At 43.3% G+C, this 20,452-nt stretch overlaps 1 protein-coding gene across 4 annotated transcripts in view; it reads right to left on the bottom strand.

The window, feature by feature from the left end:
- Positions 1–20,452, bottom strand: part of LOC110485935 (growth factor receptor-bound protein 10) — an 81,738-nt gene that overhangs the window by 34,042 nt on the left and 27,244 nt on the right. For 2 of the 4 annotated variants that reach the window (XM_021557181.2, XM_021557198.2), the window contains exons 3-5: positions 14,311–14,407; positions 1,530–1,788; positions 88–220 (exon numbers count right to left, since the gene is read on the bottom strand). In XM_021557181.2, coding sequence (XP_021412856.1) covers positions 88–220; positions 1,530–1,788; positions 14,311–14,407 — 489 coding nt within the window. The remainder of the gene's footprint in view (positions 1–87; positions 221–1,529; positions 1,789–14,310; positions 14,408–20,452) is intronic. The other 2 variants (XM_021557189.2, XM_021557206.2) reach the window with 1 other exon arrangement.

Here is a 20,452-nt window from a genome sequence, read left to right as displayed (position 1 = left end):
CATACTTTAGTGGCCATTTTCAAGAACAATATTCATGGTTAGCTAAGCTACCATATTAAGGAGTGAAGAGAAGGGTCTCTGACTTACGTATGTGCCTGAGGGCTGACACGGAGGTAAGGACCCAGGGCTGAGGACAGGAGAGCCGGAGAGCTCGGGAAAGGGGTTGGGGATGGCTGGCAGAGAGGACGTCCGGAGCTGCTGCTCCTCTTCTTGCAGTCTCCTGAGAATCACAACATTCAGGGATGGACATTAACAAAGTGGAGGACAGACACACACAGACAGACTGAAAAAGCTGTTATGAAGCAGATGAATGGAGATCATGAGAACATGAGGACAGTCTCCCCTGATATAAACCCAATGCTTTGTGGCTGAATATGAATAATGAATAATCCATGGTTTCACAGTGAGTGAGACTGCTGCCGGGGCCTCATGCCCATTTCTCTCTGATCACTGCACTGTGAGCTGATTCTTTCTGCCACACCACAGGAAGACTGCCAGCGTTTGAGGAGCTACTAATTACATGCAATATTCATCAAACCATTATTTCATGCAGTTTCAAGAGCAAAGTGCCCATTTCATGACCTGCTGCAAGAGCAACAGCCTGTTCATTCACTGTCTGCCTATCAATGAGAAACCGACTAGGGCTGCGTCTCCAATGGCACCCTATTATTCCATTTATAGTGCATTACTTTTGAACAGGGTTCGGGCTCTGGTCAAAAGTAGTACACTATGTAGGGAATAGGATGCCATTTGGGATGTAGCCCCTGACTGTCAATCAGAAAGAGACTAGAGGTTGGCTTGGCTTTATCAGATGACTAGCATCTGAAGTGAACTGCAGCAGCCAGGCAGATAGCCATCATTAGCATCTCTCTACACTTTCTCCAAACCCAGGCGGGGAGGGGAGTTGAAAAGGAGAAGCGTTTGATGCAGTTCCATGTGAGGCAGGAGCAGGGTGCTATTCGGAGGTCAGGACTGAATAATAAACTGAACCGTATCATTTCAATCTGACAGAATACACCAACGATACAGCTCATTACCAGCCGGTGCCAAACTTTCTCTAGGGATCCAAAATAATGGATGCTACAACTCTGACAGACTGGTTTAGATTGCATTAAGACCAGAGGTGAATCAAAGTTCCTCTCAGCTTATGGGAGTAGTTGAAACTCTGTTTCTAGAATTAAAGAGAATTATAACTTGGTCTCCCCCTCTGCTAAGCTATGGTAGGACAGGGGAAAGTGATGGGTGGGATGGGTCACGCAGAGATTGCTAATAGGCAAAACGATGAACACATAAGCACATATACCTGTCCTAACAGAGCATGCTGAGAACATGGTATGGTCCCTTGTTTAGATGTAGAGGACTTGTATCTATCAGGTGTGTGTGTGTGCTCACTAACAGCATGCCAGACAAACAACTGTGTCCAGTAAGTGCTGTGTGTGTGTGTGTGTGTGTGTGTGTGTGTGTGTGTGTGTGTGTGTGTGTGTGTGTGTGTGAGAGAGAATGTGCGCGTGCCAACAAAGTAGACATACCTGACGGCGAGGATGTGCATGGGCTGGGAGCGTCGACGTCTCTGTTTGGGGGAGGTGGTGCTGTGCTGCAGCTCGCTGTTGGAGGTGTGGCTGTGGGGGGGCATGGGGGCGCTGCGGTGGTGGTCGCGGTGCACATGCACCTGGCCGTTGTGCTGCAGGAGGGGAACCGACTCAGACTGCACGCTGCTGCATGTGGAGTACAGGCTCTCGAACGAGGAGTTCATGTCATTCACCAGCGCCTCCAGGTCCACATCATCTTCTGTAGGGGGAGGCGGGAGAGAGAGACAGGAGAGAGAGAGAGTCTGTGTGAGTGATATTCAGAGAAACACAAAATTGTGTGTGTGTGTGTTATACCATACGCACATCCCAAAAATCTCTAGGGCACCAGGTTGACCTCTACTGTTCACGTGCTTTATTCCTGCATGTCGGTTACATGTGTAAGAATCTACTTCTCTCAATACTCCATGCACACCCGTCATCACCAACCAGTCAGGCAGTGTAGCTGCACACACACAAAAACCCTAACATGACGTAGCTTAATCATCATCATCCTAATTCACCTGTTGAAACACTCCCTAAGTTAACTACATGTTCATGTTATCAAGGCTCTCTGTATCTCTGGGGAAGACTAGAAAACAAGCAGAGACCTGTAGTCTCAATACTCCCATCCTTCAGCATAATCACTACTGGCCTCAGGGTAAGAGATCAAACCAGGCCATTGGTTAAGAGGCACAGAGGTCACTCCCAGTGAGTCAATGGTGGATGGAAGTTTTGACAGTTCAGAGTTATGTCCCAAATGGCACCCTATTCCCTATATAGTTCACAAGGTAAGGAATAGGGTGCCATTTGGGACATTAGTTTCATTACTGTGGGGGAGTGTCTGCAGGGAATGTCATCTCCTAATAATCATTATCTCTGAGACAATGAACAGCCAGTAATAGAAAACTACTGATATATTCTCAAGTTCCCCCTTTATTCACCATTTCTATACTGCAGTTACCTATTTCACCACTAGATGCTGCTCAAACTCTACCATGCAATTCAGGGCTTTGGATGTCCACTTTGGCAATTAGAATGTTCTGCACTGTATGCTATTGTTACCTGGCTGGGCCGAGGTAAGTAGAAAGACCAACGCAATTCTTCATTCATTTATTCTATGTTGTGGTTTTAATCAATCACTTTGAATGGTGAAATCTATAGCAAGTGCAACAGGGCACACCACATTTTCTAAATGTCGCACCATGTTATCGATTGATTTGCAAGTCTAAATAGTATGAATTTTCGATCCAAATCTTATAATTCCTTCAAAATGAACCATTGTACGCATTTTCAAATGTAAAGCATGTAACTATAGCCTACAATTCAAACAAATAATGTGCCATTGAGAACAGTCCCCAGTATCTCCCAACAACCTATGCTGACCCAGTGATGCAGTTCCTACCCCCGCCCCCCTCATACAGAGCTGCACTTGACAGACAGGCAGACTAACCTATGTCTTTTGAGGAACCTTTCCTGAAAAGGTGTCCCCTAACCAGCTACATCACAGGTGCCTAATCTGTCAGTATAAATAGTCAGTGAGGTAAGCCCCTTCTCTACAAGATCCTGGAGAGTTAAAGACACACGTAGGCTACAGAAGTGTACTGTACGGTCTAAAATAGCTTTGTGTTAGCTGAATAGTATTCATGTGTTTTCTAACAAGATAACATAAAGTTATTTATACCTAAGTAATCAGGCATGTTGTCTACATGTGGGAGTGAAACTCTAGAAAGGAAGATCCAATCCGATCAAGATATTTGGGGGCATGGTTGGATAATAGCCATACTAGGTTGTCAACAATATGTTTATGGCCCAATTTATTAGCTAGAACCCGTGACAGGCAAACACTCACTCACACACACACACACACACACACACAGACACACACCCCAACGTGGCAACAGGGCCAGGGTTTTGTCTTTGACACTGTGTTTAGAAAATTGAAAAATTGCACTAGTGGGGCTTGGCAGAAGTTTTAGGGACATAAACATCTTTATTTATGCCCGTCAAACAAGCAACAGACAGCAGGCCTGGCCCTACAATATTACTGCCATAAATTAGACACTCATAAATTAGACAGAGACAGGATGGGACAACAGGCAAAGACAAGAATGGAATTGGGAAGAAGCACATGGACAACAAGGCTAGCAGAGCCAGGGATTGAAGGATAGGATGGGAAGGGAAGCGACGGGATGAGGATGAAGCACATGGACAACAAGGCTAGCAGAACCAGGGATTGAAGGATAGGATGGGAAGGGAAGCGACGGGATGAGGATGAAGCACATGAACAAGGCTAGCAGAGCCAGGGATTGAAGGATGGGATGGGAAGCGACGGGATGAGGATGAAGCACATGGACAAGGCTAGCAGAGCCAGGGATTGAAGGATGGGATGGGAAGCGACGGGATGAGGATGAAGCACATGGACAACAAGGCTAGCAGAACCAGGGATTGAAGGATAGGATGGGAAGGGAAGCGACGGGATGAGGATGAAGCACATGAACAAGGCTAGCAAAGCCAGGGATTGAAGGATAGGATGGGAAGTGACGGGATGAGGATGAAGCACATGGACAACAAGGCTAGCAAAGCCAGGGATTGAAGGATAGGATGGGATGGGAAGCGACGGGATGAGGATGAAGCACATGGACAAGGCTAGCAGAGCCAGGGATTGAAGGATAGGATGGGATGCGACGGGATGAGGATAAAGCACATGAACAAGGCTAGCAGAGCCAGGGATTGAAGGATAGGATGGGATGGGAAGCGACGGGATGAGGATGAAGCACATGGACAAGGCTAGCAGAGCCAGGGATTGAAGGATAGGAGGGGATGCGACAGGATGAGGATGAAGCACATGAACAAGGCTAGCAGAGCCAGGGATTGAAGGATAGGATGGGATGGGAAGCGACGGGATGAGGATGAAGCATACGGACAACAAAGCAACCTTTAAGAGACTTTGGGTCGTTGAGAAGTGCTGTAGAAGTCCCATGTAATATTATTATTAACAAGACAAGCACAGCCAGTGACAGGATGGCTGAATGAAGCACAAGGACACAAGCATAGACAGGGATGGGAAGGAATGGAACCGGATGCTCGGGTTCAGGAACAGCAGAGCCTAGTGTGGCACAAGGCTAATGCAAGTCTGTCTGGAATAGAGCCACGGTCAGGAGTAGAACGTCTGGTCCATCAGAAGGTAGATGCAGGGTCAGGGGAGCACTTGAAGGTTTAGACACTTAGGCAATAAGGCACGAGGGGGTGTGGTATATGGCCAATATACCATGCCTAAGGGATGAGTGCCTGAATACAGCCCTTAGCCGTGGTATATGGGCCATATACCACAAACCTCTGAGGTGCCTTATTGCTATTATAAACTGGTTACCTATGTGATTAGAGTAGTAAAAATAAATGTTTTGTCATTCCCGTGGTATGCGGTCTGATATACCACAGCCGTCAGCCAATCAGCATTCAGGGCTCGAACCACCCAGTTTATAATATTTAATAATAACGTCCATTACTGTCTGTTGTAAGGCACAGGCTCATGTCTCAAATTATGCATATTTTTTACATTTCAAGTAGTCCCTGAATTAGGCTAGAGAGAGACTGGACTGTCTAAATGATGTTGTGACCACAATTACATCTGGCCTTGCATGTGAGATCTAGCAGGAAAAGGAATTCTAGTAGTAGTTATACAACTCCCTCCAGTGCCAGTGGCTAACACTAACCTGACATCCCCATGCAACATTGTCTCACTGGTCTAGAGATCCGTCTCATGCAGAGGCAAGGAGAAAGAGAGAGAGAGAGGGCGCTGTTCAATTTCCTTAAATGGCTGTCACGCAATCAGAACGCTGGATACCTTATTAAGAGCAGTCGTCTCACTCTCTGATTAAATCAATCGGCAGAATTTACATTTTGGACTGAGAACATCTCGTTCAGGTTTCAGGCTTATTTTGATATGGCTGAATAATACATTAGAATATAATAGCCTCGTAGAAAAAATATATAAACTATTAAAACCAAGACTTAAAAATGACAGATATTGGCATAAGATGGGAGGGAATGTTGGAACGTAACTAAAAAAAATAACAGTTAACAAATATGTAAGCTTAATCCAGAATAAACTAAAGTAAAGAATGTATTATACAAGAGACAACATTCCTAAATTCTACAGCACAATGGCAGAGTCATGTCTTACGTGTAAAACAAATTATTGCTCAATAATCCATGCCTTCTGGGAATGCTATAAATTCATAAAGTTATGGGTGGAGTTAGAAAGTTGTCTGTCAGAAGTATTACAGTGTACTTTAATCTGTCTGTCGGTATATTTCCAAGACATGGCATATGAGGGTGCAGGGAGATACAAGATGGGTTGGACGATACTTTTCTCGTCGATCGTCTTGAAAAAACATATACCTTTAAAACTGGAAATCAACCAATCGTCAATCGTTTACACAATGGAAAGGTGCAGCCTGAGGCCATGTGGCAGAGAGTTATGTGGGCTCTGGAGATGGGGTGTGCTGTCGTTTGTATGAGTATGTTTTGTATTGTCAAAAGAAATCATCTAAACTTGCAAAAAATATTATTATTTTTGCTAGTCCCAAAAGTGCAAACCCTGCCCATCCAGAAAGGCTTAATCAAACACTCAAAGTATATATATATATATATATATTTTTTTAACCTTTATTTAACTAGGCATGTCAGTTAAGAACAAATTTTTATTTTCAATGACGGCCTAGGAACAGTGGGTCAACTGCCTTGTTCAGGGGCAGAACGACAGATTTGTACCTTGTCAGCTCGGGCGTTTGAACTTGCAACCTTCCAGTTACTAGTCCAACGCTCTAACCACTAGGCTACTAGGCTAACAAATACTAATTGAACCCACACCATACTCCTACTACTACACATATGCTCAGTCAGTCTAGAAGAGCGTCCATCCAACTGTAAGTCTGACAGCCTCTCACTGTCTCTCAGTATGACAACAACAGTCACAGACAATAACCTGAATAGGGGTCTGTCTGTCTTATTCAGGGCCTGTCCTGTTTGTATTCCCTATATAGAACACTACTTTTGACCAGGGGCCATAGGGCTCTGATCAAAAGCAGAGCACTACATAGGCAATAGGGTGCATTACCTAGGCAATAGGGTGAATTACCTAGGCAATAGGGTGCATTACCTAGGCCATAGGGTGCATTACCTAGGCAATACAGTGCATTACCTAGGCAATAGGGTGCCAGTTGGGACACACACGTTGTCAGTACTGTAGGGGCCAAGCCAGGGCTGGCTGGTGGCGGGGCGTAGTGGTTAGCATAAAGCCCTCCACCGCGACAGAATGGTTCCCCCTGCTCTCTCTCAGCATTCCAGTCCGTCTGCTTCAACAGCCAAAGATTCCCTTTTCACTGTCTATTATTAACTTGGGAAAAGGATGGCAAGCCCTGGTGATAACTCCATAAAAGCTGTTTGGGATGTTTCCGATGCTTAGCAGACCATTATATGGACCAAATTCCATATGGTTTTTCTTTACAACCACTCAGGAATGTATGTATTATTATAATCTTACCATCTGAATTAATTAGGAGTGGCGGCGTCTCAACCAAATTCCCCCCCGCCCTTTCCCAATGTACTGGTGCTACACACACACCTACTAAACTAAAGGAAAATAATATGTGTGATAGTTTTTGCCTTGCTCTTATCAGTTCGGGATAGCAAATCAAAAAGTACATTAGTAAAAGTGATGTGTTGACAACGTAGCCCGGTCCCTCTAACCAGCCACTGTCAATTAGCATTCAAATGTGTAGAAAACAAAGAGGAGCTGGCATGGCTGGAGAGGGTGGTAGTCGGGAAATGGCACAGCGTCCTTGGGATGTGACGAGGAGACCGGACGATAGGAAGACAACACAGGGAAAAATGGCACACGTGAAAGGAATCAGTGGACCCATTCTTTCACGGTTCACACAGATACAGTCTTAACTGTACAGCGTGGTTCTACAGCGACTAGGACAATACTGGGACAATACGGCGCGCCAGTACACACCCACTGAGGACAGGAGGGGTGGAGAAAAAGCAAAGCTAAAATCAAAGCCCAATCAGAATGAGCAGAAGTCTGTTCTTGGGAAAGACGTAATCAGTTTAAATCAGCATATTTCCTTTACATCAGCTACCATCATCTCAAAAGAACCACCCTCCTCACCACTAAAACCATGTCTTTCGTCTGAGGAATGCGTGATTGGATATTGCCTGTTCCAAAACCTGAGCACCGGCCGGGGCAAAGAATAACTTTTTCTTTATTTAACTAGGCAAGTCAGTTAGGAACAAATTCTTATTTACAATGACAGCCTTCCGGGGAACAGTGGGTTGCCTTGTTCAGGGGCAGAATGACCAATTTTTATCGTGTCAGCTCAGGGATTCGATCCGGCAACCTTTCAGTTACTGTCCCAACGCTCTAACCACTAGGCTACCTGCCGCCCCAAAGGAATAACTTTGGGAATAGGACTTACATTTTGATACTTGAAATACAAGTTAACTTCTCATCTAGAAAGTGTATTATTGGAGTGCATTGGTACCATTGATAGGATTTATTACCTAGCAACTGTGTCTGTCTGGGTTTAGGGCTGGGGAAGGCACCCCTACACTGCCATCAGGCTTGTTTGTCCCAAATGGCACCCTATGGCCCATAGGGCTCTGGTCAAAAGTAGTACACTATATAGGGAAGACGGTGCCATTTTGAGTACAGCCCTATGCTTCAGTCCTATTGTTCAGCCCTATGCTTCAGCCTAGGGTTGCAAAGGGAGGGTATATTACTGAAAACGTTCTAAGCTTACCAGTAAACTACCAGAATGTTGGTATCTTTCAAGGATTTTATGATCTATCACAAGATTACATAGTGGCCGTTTTGGGTACTTCAGATTGTCTAATTATCTCTCCCTTTTAACATTATTCACTAAATTGATGTTGTTAATGCCTCATAGAAGTGAGAGAAAGAAATCAAAATGAAATGTTTTGGTGGTGGGGGGTGGGACCTGGAGAAGAATGCCCTGCCCTGCCAGGCCTAGCCCAACCCCTCCCTGGGCCTGCCGTGTCTGGATCCCAACAACCCTGCTGGGGTTATAGCTATGTATGTCCTCCAGATTCAGTCCCAAATGGCTCCCTATTCCCTTAATAGTGCACTACTTTTAAACCTGAGCCCTATAATGCATTACATAGGGAATGGGGTGCCATTTGGGACGTAACCCCAGCCTCCTCCACTCCACCATGACTTAAAGGAAGGCTTTATTATAACTCTCCACACTTCTCCCAAAGTGTGAACTTCCCCGTCATGGATTTAAAAGCATTGCATTGGTGTAAAGATTGGCTGGAGAGAGAGTGCCCACCATTGTTCAATCCGTGACGGGGAGTGGGGAGTGAGCAAGTGGGTGGAGAATGAGGATGAGATCCTGCTGCTCACAAACAACCTAGCCAGGGGAGCAGCAGCAGAGTCTGCGTCCCAAATGGCACCCTATACTTATAGTGCACTACTTTAGACCAACGGCCACAAGTCACCTTATCTCCTATATGGTGCACTTTGACCAGAGCAGTGCCCATAAGGCTCCGGTCAAAAGTAGGGCACTAAATAGGAAATAGGGTGCCATTTGGGATGCACACAGCAGTGTTTATCTGATCTCTCCTGCTAATCTCTCTCCCACCTGCCCAGCCCCTCTCATGGGAATGTATGGGAGAGAGAGGAGGAACCAATCTTTTTGAAGAAAGGGTAGCGTCCCATGGGGTTTCTTTAAGAATGGAGCCCAAACACATTATTCACAGCATACCACAGTCCTGTATGACAAAGATCTCGTATTAACCCTTCAGCGACCAGAGCGCACCTGGCCTTCAGTGTAGCCTAGGTATGAACATATTAAATTGTAAGTCAATAGTTAAAGCAACAACACTGAACTAAAGGCAGACTACAAGGCTGTGAATAGTAGACTACTACTGGACCAGAAAATAGGACTTTATGGAAATGATGGCAAAACTACCACACAAGAGACTTAAAACCATTAGTCCCATTAACAGCCCAACAGAACACCATGATACCCACAGACCCACACACAGTACCAGTGCAAAATCTAAATAATCTTTCACCTCCTTTCGGACTAGTACTAATTCTCACTACTGACGTACTTAATTATCTGAAAAATGATAATCTGCAACAGGATTTAGCCATGTCAACAAAACTACACCTTGACATCAATACATTTCTTAATACAACAATGTTATAACATCTTATATGAACATGTCATAACATACCCGGGTCAGTTTGTACAGTACATTTGTGTGTGTTGACAAATATCAGTCCTTTTAAAAACAAACCTATAAGAAACTGCTTCAATCCGTCTCATTCCTAAAATATCTAATTATTCAGGGTGCCGTTCCAACAAAAGACTTGTTCTTTCTGCCTAAGCACCAATGAGGTTTATGACAAACACACAAAGTAGGTCTTAGCCCTCGGCTCTATTCAAATCCTATAAGCACAAGTGTGGGTTTTGGGGAAAAGGAGGTCAGAATTTCACAGAGGATTATAGCACTACAACAATGTCATAACAGCAGAAATATGTATGTCTGTCATAAACATTGTGCTATGGATTTAGGGATGAGCATGAGTAATTGGGTACTCAAATACTCAAACAGTTGTCAAAACTTGGTCTTTAAGCAGAGGCAAAAAAAAATGGAATACTGTGTGGCGACAAAGCGTTGGGCACATCGCTCTCCAACCACGCTCTTCCGACAATTTGTTCTACGTCATTGATTTCATGGTGTGAATTCTTTGTCAATGATTATGAATTCCCTGCTATATATCAAAAGTATAACCAGTAGTAAATACAGGCTAACGTTAATCATTGCAGATTTCATTTTTTTTGCCCGCGCTACATCAGCCTGCTCATACAGGACTAATAAAGGCTCAGCATTACGTTTGTGAAGAAAAAAAAATTAGATTGTTTTTTAAAATTCAGATCTTTCAGTGGGTGCTGCAGCACCTTCAGCACCCCTACTTTCCACAGCCAGACAAGTCTGTCTGGTTTCTCCATCTTGTCACTATTGTGTGAACGCGCACGCTTGAGTGATGGCTATACCTGGCCTGAGCGCCAGGATAGGCATCGGCGTTAAGAGTTCATAAATCCGATTTTCAAAATGCAGACCATCAAAAAAGCTGTGTTTAATGTTGAAAGTCCGTGTTTTTTCAAATTCAATAGTGATCAGGGGTGTGCAACTATATTTGTACTTCACAGACATACCATCAGTGCAACACATTATTCGGGGTGGGTATTCTATGTTTTGTATTTCTGTGTGTTTGGCCGAGTGTGGTTCCCAATCAGAGGCAGCTCGTTGTCTATCGTTGTCTCTGATTGGGAATCATACTTAGGCAGCCTGTTTTGCCACCTTAGTTGTGGGTAGTTGTCTGTGTTAGTGGCCTGTAAAGCCCTAGTCAGCTGCACGTTCGTTGTTGGTGTTTCTTGTTTTGTTGGCGACATTCTTAATAAAGGATAATGTACACTCAACACACTGCACCTTGGCCCGGTCATTTCCCTGACGACGTTCGTGACAACAAGTAAATGAGCTTACAATGAAAAATCTATTTTTTTTACAAAAACTATGCATGGCCGTCATGCTGTATTTCTAATGTTTACCCATAGAAATGTAGCCAGCCAATTCCTAATCTAATGTTTTGCTTGAAGTTAATCTTGCATTTTACCAGATGAAAGGAGGCTACACCAAGAAAAGTACAGGAGAAAAAGTAACTACACATCTGTCAAAGCGCTGTCTGCTGATAGAATCCCAGTTGAGTGGAGAAGCACAACTGAAGCACAAAATGTGTCTGATGCTGAGCAGAAATTACAATAATAAACATCTTAAATCTGCATTTAGAAAATGCAGCAAGACATTTCTTATGTGTTTTATCCTTTTTTTTTTGCATGAAAAACAGGGGGACAAGCAGCAGCAGCAATCTTGCATCAAATATTTTGCCCCTGCAAAGTGCAGCTTGGACACACCTACTCATTCAAGGGTTTTTCTTTATTTTTTTACTATTTTCTACATTATAGAATAATAGTGAAGACATCAAAACTATGAAATAACACATATGGAATCATGTAGTAACCAAAAAAGTGTTTTTTATATTTGAGATTCGTCAAAGTAGCCACCCTTTGCCTTGATGACACCTTTGCATACTCTTGGCATTCTCTCAACCAGCTTCATGAGGTAGTCACCTGGAATGCATTTAAATTAACAGGTGTGCTTAGTTAAACATTTATTTGTGGAATTTCTTTCCATCTTAATGCGTTTGAGCCAATCAGTTGTGTTGTGACAAGGTATGGGTGGTATACAGAAGATAGCTCTATTTGGTAAAAGACCAAGTACATATTGTTTGCAAGAACAGCTCAAATAAGCAAAGAGAAACGACTGTCCATCATTACTTTAAGACATGAAGGTCAGTCAATACGAAAAACTTCAAGAACTTTGAAAGTTTCTTCAAGTGCAGTCGTAAAAACCATCAAGCGCTATGATGAAACTGGCTCTCATGAGGACCATCACAGGAAAGGAAGGTCCAGAGTTACCTCTGCTGCAGAGGATACGTTCATTAGAGTTACCAGCCTCAGAAATTGCAGCCCAAATAAATACTTCAGAGTTCAAGTAACAGACACATCCCAACATCAACTGTTCAGAGGAGACTATGTGAATCAGGCCTTCATAGTCAAATTGCTGCAAAGAAACGACTACTAAAGTACACCAATAATAATAATAAGAAACTTGCTTGGACCAAGAAACACGAGCAATGGACATTAGACCAGTGGAAATCTGTCCATTGGTCTGATGAGTCCAAATGTAAGATTTTTGGTTCCAACCGCTGTGTCTTTGTGAGACGCAGAGTAGGTGAACGGATGATCTCTGCATGTGTGGTTCCCACCGTGAAGCATGGAGGAGGAGGTGTGATGGTGTGGGGATGCTTTGCTGGTGACACTGTCTGTGATCCCATCTGGTTTGCGCTTAGTGGGACTATCATTTGTATTTCAACTGGACAATGACCCAAAACACCTCCAGGCTGTGTAAGGGCTATTTGATCAAGAAGGAGAGTGATGGAGTGCTGCCTCAGATGACCTGGCCTCCACAAATCACCCGACATCAAACCAATTGAGATGGTTTGGGATGAGTTGGACCGCAGAGTGAAGGAAAAGCAGCCAACAAGTGCTCAGCATATGTGGGAACTCCTTCAAGACTATTGGAAAAGCATTCCAGGTGAAGCTGGTTAAGAATTCCAAGAGTGTGCAAAACTGTCATCAAGGCAAAAGGTGGCTACTTTGAAGAATCTAAAATCTGGTTACTACATTATTCCATATGTGTTATTTTATAGTTTTTATGTTTTCACTGTTATTCTACAATGTAGAAAATAGTAAAAATAACAAAAAACCTTTGAATGAGTAGGTGTGTCCAAACGTTTGACTTGTACTGTATAAGGGGCAATTTAGCAATTACAACTTGTTATCTGTAATGGTTATGATGAATTAGGAACTGTTGCACGCTGTTGGCATATATTTTCCAGAGTGCGCCTTATGTACTAAAAATATTATTTTTCATTCGAGTACTCAAACAGTAAAATAAAAACATATAATTCCCATCCCTATATGGATATCAGACGTGTTATCAAAAGGGTCTATATTAATAATATTGACCAATGTTGAAATGTACAGTTTCAATAGTCTAAACAATGAACAGTTGCCTTTCAAGTATACAAATGGTTATCAATGCATTCCTTGATTGATTCATTAATTCTCTCAATCGGATCTTGATATTATAGAGGGAGGGAAGTCTTTGCACATATTAAACATTTTGGGGCAAATATTTTTTGCAAAGCGTTCTTTTTACCCTAACTCTCATATTATTATAGATCATTCGTAATGGAATCACTGAAAATGATTTGATCTGTCTCCCCATTCATAAATTCTAGTGCAGCGCTCTCCCTTGACAGTGAAAAAAATGACAATGTAATTTCTGCTCCATTTATTTCCATGACAGCACCAAGCTTTCTCATCCACTACCAGACAGTTCAAAAACCTTCAAGCTTTACCTCCCATGCTGGGGCAATAGTGTGCGTAAATCTCATGCTCCGATTATCACAGATGAAATTTGTATAGCACAATTAGATTGAAAGCTTAATTATAATGGCACCCCATGTCTTTACAAATCACTCTTTGAACTGCTGAAATGTTTACAGCGGAAGAGCCTCCGAATATACATCCTAATCTGAACTTAATGAGCGACAGAGCCCTCTGCCATAAAATGCGTCAACAGTAACCCCCCACCCATATCAAAGTGTGCATGCATGCACTGAAAAGACACACACACACACACACACACAACTGTAGATTAAAGCGGAATACAGAAAATGAGATTGCAAATCTCGGATCTGGGAATTAACAATGTGATAAGGATCTTTTGAAGCTGTAATTCCAATACAAATAGGCCGCATTTCAGAACATAATCTTGTTAGTGACGTTAGTATTCTCAGAGCAAAAAAACTGTGATTATTATTATTTATAAAAAAATGTAAACAGTTGTCTTTGTTTTCAATTATGCAGCCTCAAATATGTTGCACCCTAGTTCTGGACCATCAATACTTACACCATATAACTAGTCTACATCTGTCAAATAATTTGAGCAGAGACACAATAATCGAATGAATATTTCCATGCCGATTTCTAAGTACTGACATTCTTAGAGCACCAACCTTGATGGTTAGGGGGGTTCCGATTGGTTGACTTCTGGAAACTCGGCCCAATTAGATCTGCTGGTCTGTGATTGGAGGCTCGTTCTACATTGTCCTGCTGAGAAAAAAAGCCAACAGAGCAGTCATGCCAAAAGAGTTTATTCACAACATCAGCATCACATCAGAACACTGGGTTTGTCTTTGTCTATCTAGTCTAACATGCAGATGAACATTCATTTGGTTAAGACCTTATTGCATGCAGTACTAGTCTGGTCAATATTGAGGTTAAAAAAACAACACAATCTCATTGCAGTGCGTGTACGCCCAAGCGTGCGCGCGCGTGTGTGTGTACAGGCCTAAACTTGGCTCTCCTCCTGCTGCACTACCATGAAAAGGCAACATACCAAGTTGCCTCTTCTTGCACCCAACCACCCCATGTTTTAGGCTGGATATGAGATCATGGTAAAGAGCATAATGAACTAGAACCAGTAAGGAAGGCTCCATACTAAGCTGTTGTCTTCAGTCAAGGCCTAGGAAGCAGTTACTGTTGCAGTAAGCTGTTGTTTCAGTCAAGGCCTAGGTAGCAGTTTTTATTTAACTCGGCAAGCCAGTTAAGAACAAATTGTTATTTACAATGACGGCCTACCCCGGCCAAACCCGGAGGACGCTGAGCCAATTGTGCACCACCCTAGAAGGACTCCCAATCACAGCTGGTTGTGATACAGCCTGGAATCAAACCAGGGTCTGTAGTGATGCCTCTAGCACTGAGATGCAGTGCCTTAGACCGCCGCGCCACTCGGGAGCCTCCCAGTTACTGTGGCAGTAAGCTGTTGTCTTCAGTCGAGGCCTAGGAAGCAGTTACTGTGGCAGTAAGCTGTTGTCTTCAGTCAAGGGCTAGGAAGCAGTTACTGTGGCAGTAAGCTGTTGTCTTCAGTCGAGGCCTAGGAAGCAGTTACTGTGGCAGTAAGCTGTTGTCTTCAGTCAAGGGCTAGGAAGCAGTTACTGTGGCAGTAAGCTGTTGTCTTCAGTCGAGGCCTAGGAAGCAGTTACTGTGGCAGTAAGCTGTTGTCTTCAGTCAAGGGCTAGGAAGCAGTTACTGTCGCAGTAAGCTGTTGTCTTCAGTCGAGGCCTAGGAAGCAGTTACTGTTGCAGTTAGCTGTTGCTAGCTAGTTTGTCCTAGGAGATGAACATTGGGGTTGTTATTTTACCTGAAATGCATATGGTCCTTTTTTTGCTGGGTCTTTGTAAAGTTTTGACCAGGAGTCATACAAAATTGTGTGTTCATATACTCCAATGATTAATCCACAGATAAAAGGGGAAGCCTAGTTAGTTTTTAGTTAGTTATCATTGATTAATCTCTCCTCTTTCAAGCATGTATGCTTTGTATGCTTGTGAAAACCATTGAGAAGATTGCTGCGTGTCAAGCATCTCAAATAGAACCTTGTTCTATTTCAGCGGTCGGCAACGCAGACACTCGTTGATGTGCAAGGATAAAATGAGTGAATAACATGTGCACGTTCATTTATATTGCAAGGCTTGCGCACGAAGCACGGCCGGTCTGGTTTCCCTGTTAGTCCACAGCAGAAGCTTTTTAGTCTTTAGGACCGTTCAGTAGAACGGTGTCCAAAGGAGATAGTACAGGTGTGAAAAGCCAAAAGCCAATGTTCAGAGTTCTCCCCAGTGTTTATGCTAGTTGTTCGGTAGATAGGCTAGATGTTTTCTTTAAAGCAACTTTGCTTTGTTCTGCCTCAGATGTTGACCTAAACAGCAAGTAGCAGAGAACTTGATACGATTACAGGGCTTCCCACAGAAACACATACTTCCAGAGAACACCGTGTCTTCTTGGACAAAAACATGAAATAAATAAATCACTACAAAACAAGTGTGGGTTATCCATAATGTCATCACTGATTGGAGCACTCACAGTGTGCCGCGGGAACAGAATGTACTGTGGTGGACTTCTGTGTTTGGCTTGCTAGGGTGCTCCAACACTCACACACACGCGCATGTCAAGACCAAGACCTCTTTTGATACGGCAGAAAGGCGGTAGCTGTTATAATGCCTCGTGAGAGAGGTAATATGATTTATGAAATGGTTTTGTTGTGAAATTGAAGAGGCTCGAACATTCTTTCGTAATTTTGAACACTGGTTTTCATGATCGATCCTTGATAAGTATGATTCACAACTTGAAGGAGCCCACTTCAACAAATAAACTCTACACAATCTTAGTTAGGCCTCTGGCCTATTATAACAAAACGCGTAATAATAACCCTTCGAACCCAAACCGGTTTTAATACGATCTAAATCAACTCACTGAGAAAAAGCAGCAGCAGTATAGTGGTGGCCCTCTCCAGTCTCGTCCTCCTGACTCCAAACTAATCCCAGTGCAAAGTGTCTGGACATGGTTGAAACCACCAGACTAGACAGGGCTAAAAAGGTCCAGCTACCAGAGTGTGACTGATCCCACCCACCCAGCCCCGACTGACTCCCACCCCCCAAATGGCTGCAGACAGTGACATCCTTGCTGGGAAGGGGCCAACCATGTATGCCAGTCCCAGCGAGCCCAGGGTTCAGCTCCAGTGAGCCTCCCACCCCGGCACCAGACGCACCACAGCTGAAGCCTCCAGGGAAATTAGCAGACCTTAAAAACATGGGTTTGTCTGGACTGTCAACAAAAAAGCCCAACGATCACACATCCTTTGACACCCCCTTGACAATTGACTGAATGTTAACCTTTTAACATTTGGGAGCCGAAAAATAGTACTTTGTTTTTGCATAATTCTCAGCCATGTTTAGAGGGGTGGTATGCGCACACCCATGAACAAAACGTTACCTAGGTGCTGGATCCGAGAGGACAACGTAGAACAAAAAAGTAAATCTGCACGCTGGAATAACGCTCCCAAAGTTTTTAATAGGACTAGGACAATGTTTTGTTGGCTTCCACAGGATAATTCTTCTCAGCCATGCCAAGTCTTCCAACAGTATTACTACTCTATATTAAAATGGGGTTGGAAACAAGCACCTGCTCAATTCAGACACTCTGAGAAGAAGCTATTGACCTAACCAATATATGTTGGGTTTAGATCAGTAAATAAAGTACAACTACAACACTGTGATTTAGTGATGCTATCTCAAAACATGGCCACCTACATTCTACACCATATAAATAGAATCTATATCTATTCTGCCACAAACTCAATCGTAGGCTAGGGTTAGTATGTAGAGAGGGGTCATAGTAAAGTTGGGGTCAGGTTTATAAAAAGGGACAGATATAAGGTAGACCAGGACTACGGTTGGGGCCAAGACAAGGTCAGGGTTAAGGGTTTAGAACAGGGACAGTGGTAAGGTTGGGGGTTTGAACAAGGTCAAGCCAAGGCCAATATTAGGTTTGTGGTGTTGAAAGGGGAGTGTCTGACAGAATAATCACACATGGGTCCTTCAAGTGGCTTTGCTAAGAAGATGCACTATGCTTTGGGATATGTTGTGTGTTGATAAGTGCAGGGGTCAGAAGTTTACATACACTCAATTAGTATTTGGTAGCATTGCCTTTAAATTGTTTAACTTGGGTCAAACGGTTTGGGTAGCCTTCCACAAGTTTCCCACAATAAGTTGGGTGAATTTTGGCCCATTCCTCCTGACAGAGCTGGTGTAACTGAGTCAGGTTTGTAGGCCTCCTTTTTCAGTTCTGCCCACAAATTTTCCATGGGATTGAGGTCAGGGCTTTGTGATGGCCACTCCAATACCTTGACTTTGTTGTCCTTATGCCATTTTGCCACAACTTTGGAAGTATGCTTGGGTTCATTGTTCATTTGGAAGACCCATTTGCAACCAAGCTTTAACTTCCTGATTGATGTCTTGAGATGTTGCTTCAATGTGTCCACATAATTTTCCTGCCTCACGATGCCATCTATTTTGTGAAGTGCACCAGTCTTTCCTGCAGCAAAGCACCCACACAACATGATGCTGCCACCCCTGTGCTTCATGGCTGGGATGGTGTTCTTTGGCTTGCAAGCCTCCCACTTTTTTTCCTAAACATAACGATGGTCATTATGGCCAAACAGTTCTATTTTTGTTTCATCAGACCAGACAGAGCACATTTCTCCAAAAAGTGTGATCTTTGTCCCCATGTGCTGTTGCAAACCGTAGTCTGGCTTTTTTATGGCGGTTTTGGAGCAGTGGCTTCTTCCTTGCTGAGCGGCCTTTCAGGTTATGTCGATATAGGACTCGTTTTACTGTGGATATAGATACTTTTGTACCCGTTCCCTCAGCATCTCCACAAGCTCCTTTGCTGTTGTTATGGGATTGATTTTCACTTTTCACACCAAAGTACGTTCATTTCTAGGAGACAGAACGTGTCTCCTTCCTGAGCGGCATGACGGCTGCGTGGTCCCATGGTGTTTATACTTGCGTACTATTGTTTGTACAGATGAACGTGGTACCTTCAGGCGTTTGGAAATTGCTCTCAAGGATGAACCAGACTTGTGGAGGTCTACAATTAGTTTTCTGAGGTCTTGACTTATTACTGAGTTTGAAGGTAGGCATTGAAATACATCCACAGGTACACCTACAGTTGACTGTAGGGATGGGACAAAGTAGGGATGGGTTGATGCTGCCTTTTTCATCTCTAAGCCTTTTGTTAACATGGAGAGAGAGTGAGGGGAAGACTGAGAGAGGCAGAGAGAGAGACAGCGAGAGAGAGGAAAAGGAAGAAAAAGGTGCTGGGGATTGGACCCAGTCCCTGCACACCCAATTAAAGGAATATTCTGCTCAAAGACAGTCTGGCAACATGGGTTCTGACATTTGTCTTCCTGAGTGTTGTGATTTACGGTACCATGGAGCTAAAGGCTAAATTAGCAAGCCCCCAAACATCAGAGACCGCACAGTACTGTCTGATGGGCTGGATTTGTCAGATAGCATTGGGCAGACAGTTTGCTGCTGTCTTGTTTTCATCAGGAGCTGTTAGTATAGGCAGCTGAGCATTGTGCTTTCTCCTTTGTGAATATAGAAAGGAGCTGCTACAGCATACCAGTGGCTTTTGCATTAGGACTCTTTTAAAAGACAATGAAATGGGGCCTCCTGAGTAGCGCAGCAGTCTATGGCTGAGGCGCCACTACAGCCTGGGGTTCTATCCCAGGCTAGGTCAAATTATGTAAATTAGCCTATCAGAAGCTTATAAAGCAATGACATCATTTTGGGAAATTTTCCAAGCTGTTTCAAGGCACAGTCAACTTAGTGTATGTAAACTTCTGACCCACTGGGATTATGATACAGTGATAAATAACTGAAATAATCGGTCTGTAAACAATTGTTGGAAAAAAATACGTGTGTCATACACAAAGTAGATGTCCTAACCAACTTGCCAAAACTATAGTTTGTTAACAAGAAATTTGTGGAGTGGTTGAAAAACTAGTTTTAATGACTCCAACCTAAGTGTATGTAAACATCCAACTAATTATTAAGAAGATCAAGAGTTCAATTTGGACTCTCTTTGGAGGCACACAGAGTGAGAAGATGAGAATGAGAGTAGGTGTGACCTATTATTTGTTTCCACAGTAATGGGTGGATATAGAATAGCCGTCATTCCTGTATTGCTATCGTCCAGCACGAACACACCCAGTACACCCACTACAGTATAAAATAAACACAGCCCCTTTCCACATGCAGGGCTACCTCACTGAACAAGTCGGGGCCTATTCATGTTTAGGCCTAGGTTCTACTCTGGTAGGCGTATTCATAATACTCAACACTGGTTCACTTTCCTCAATAACGGATGTTGTGGTTTTGCATAGCGCATTACTAACAGTCATGAGGCATTTCCTAAATGTTGGCTCTCTATAAAAGCAGCATAATCCTCACACTAAGGATCATTTAAATGCTACCTCACATTCCAGAAAAGGTCACAATTTCTCCCTCCTTGAACTTCCATTGGTCATGCTATTACGTTCAAAAGTCACACTGTTTAACTCTCCAGAATAAAAATAATAACAATACGTGGTCCAATTGTCATAGAGTTACATTTCATTGCATGCTAACTTAAATACAAGTGCATGGATGTATTGTGGACTAGAGGCTAGGGTGAAATGGCCTACTCTACTGCTAGATGACGTCAAACTCCAAGTCTAGTAGCCTAATTCAGTAGGATAGTTAGCCCTGCAACATCATG

This window comes from Oncorhynchus mykiss, chromosome 2 (assembly GCF_013265735.2).
Source record: "Oncorhynchus mykiss isolate Arlee chromosome 2, USDA_OmykA_1.1, whole genome shotgun sequence".
Classification (NCBI taxonomy): domain Eukaryota; kingdom Metazoa; phylum Chordata; class Actinopteri; order Salmoniformes; family Salmonidae; genus Oncorhynchus; species Oncorhynchus mykiss.
This window is presented reverse-complemented; position numbering and strand designations above follow the sequence as displayed.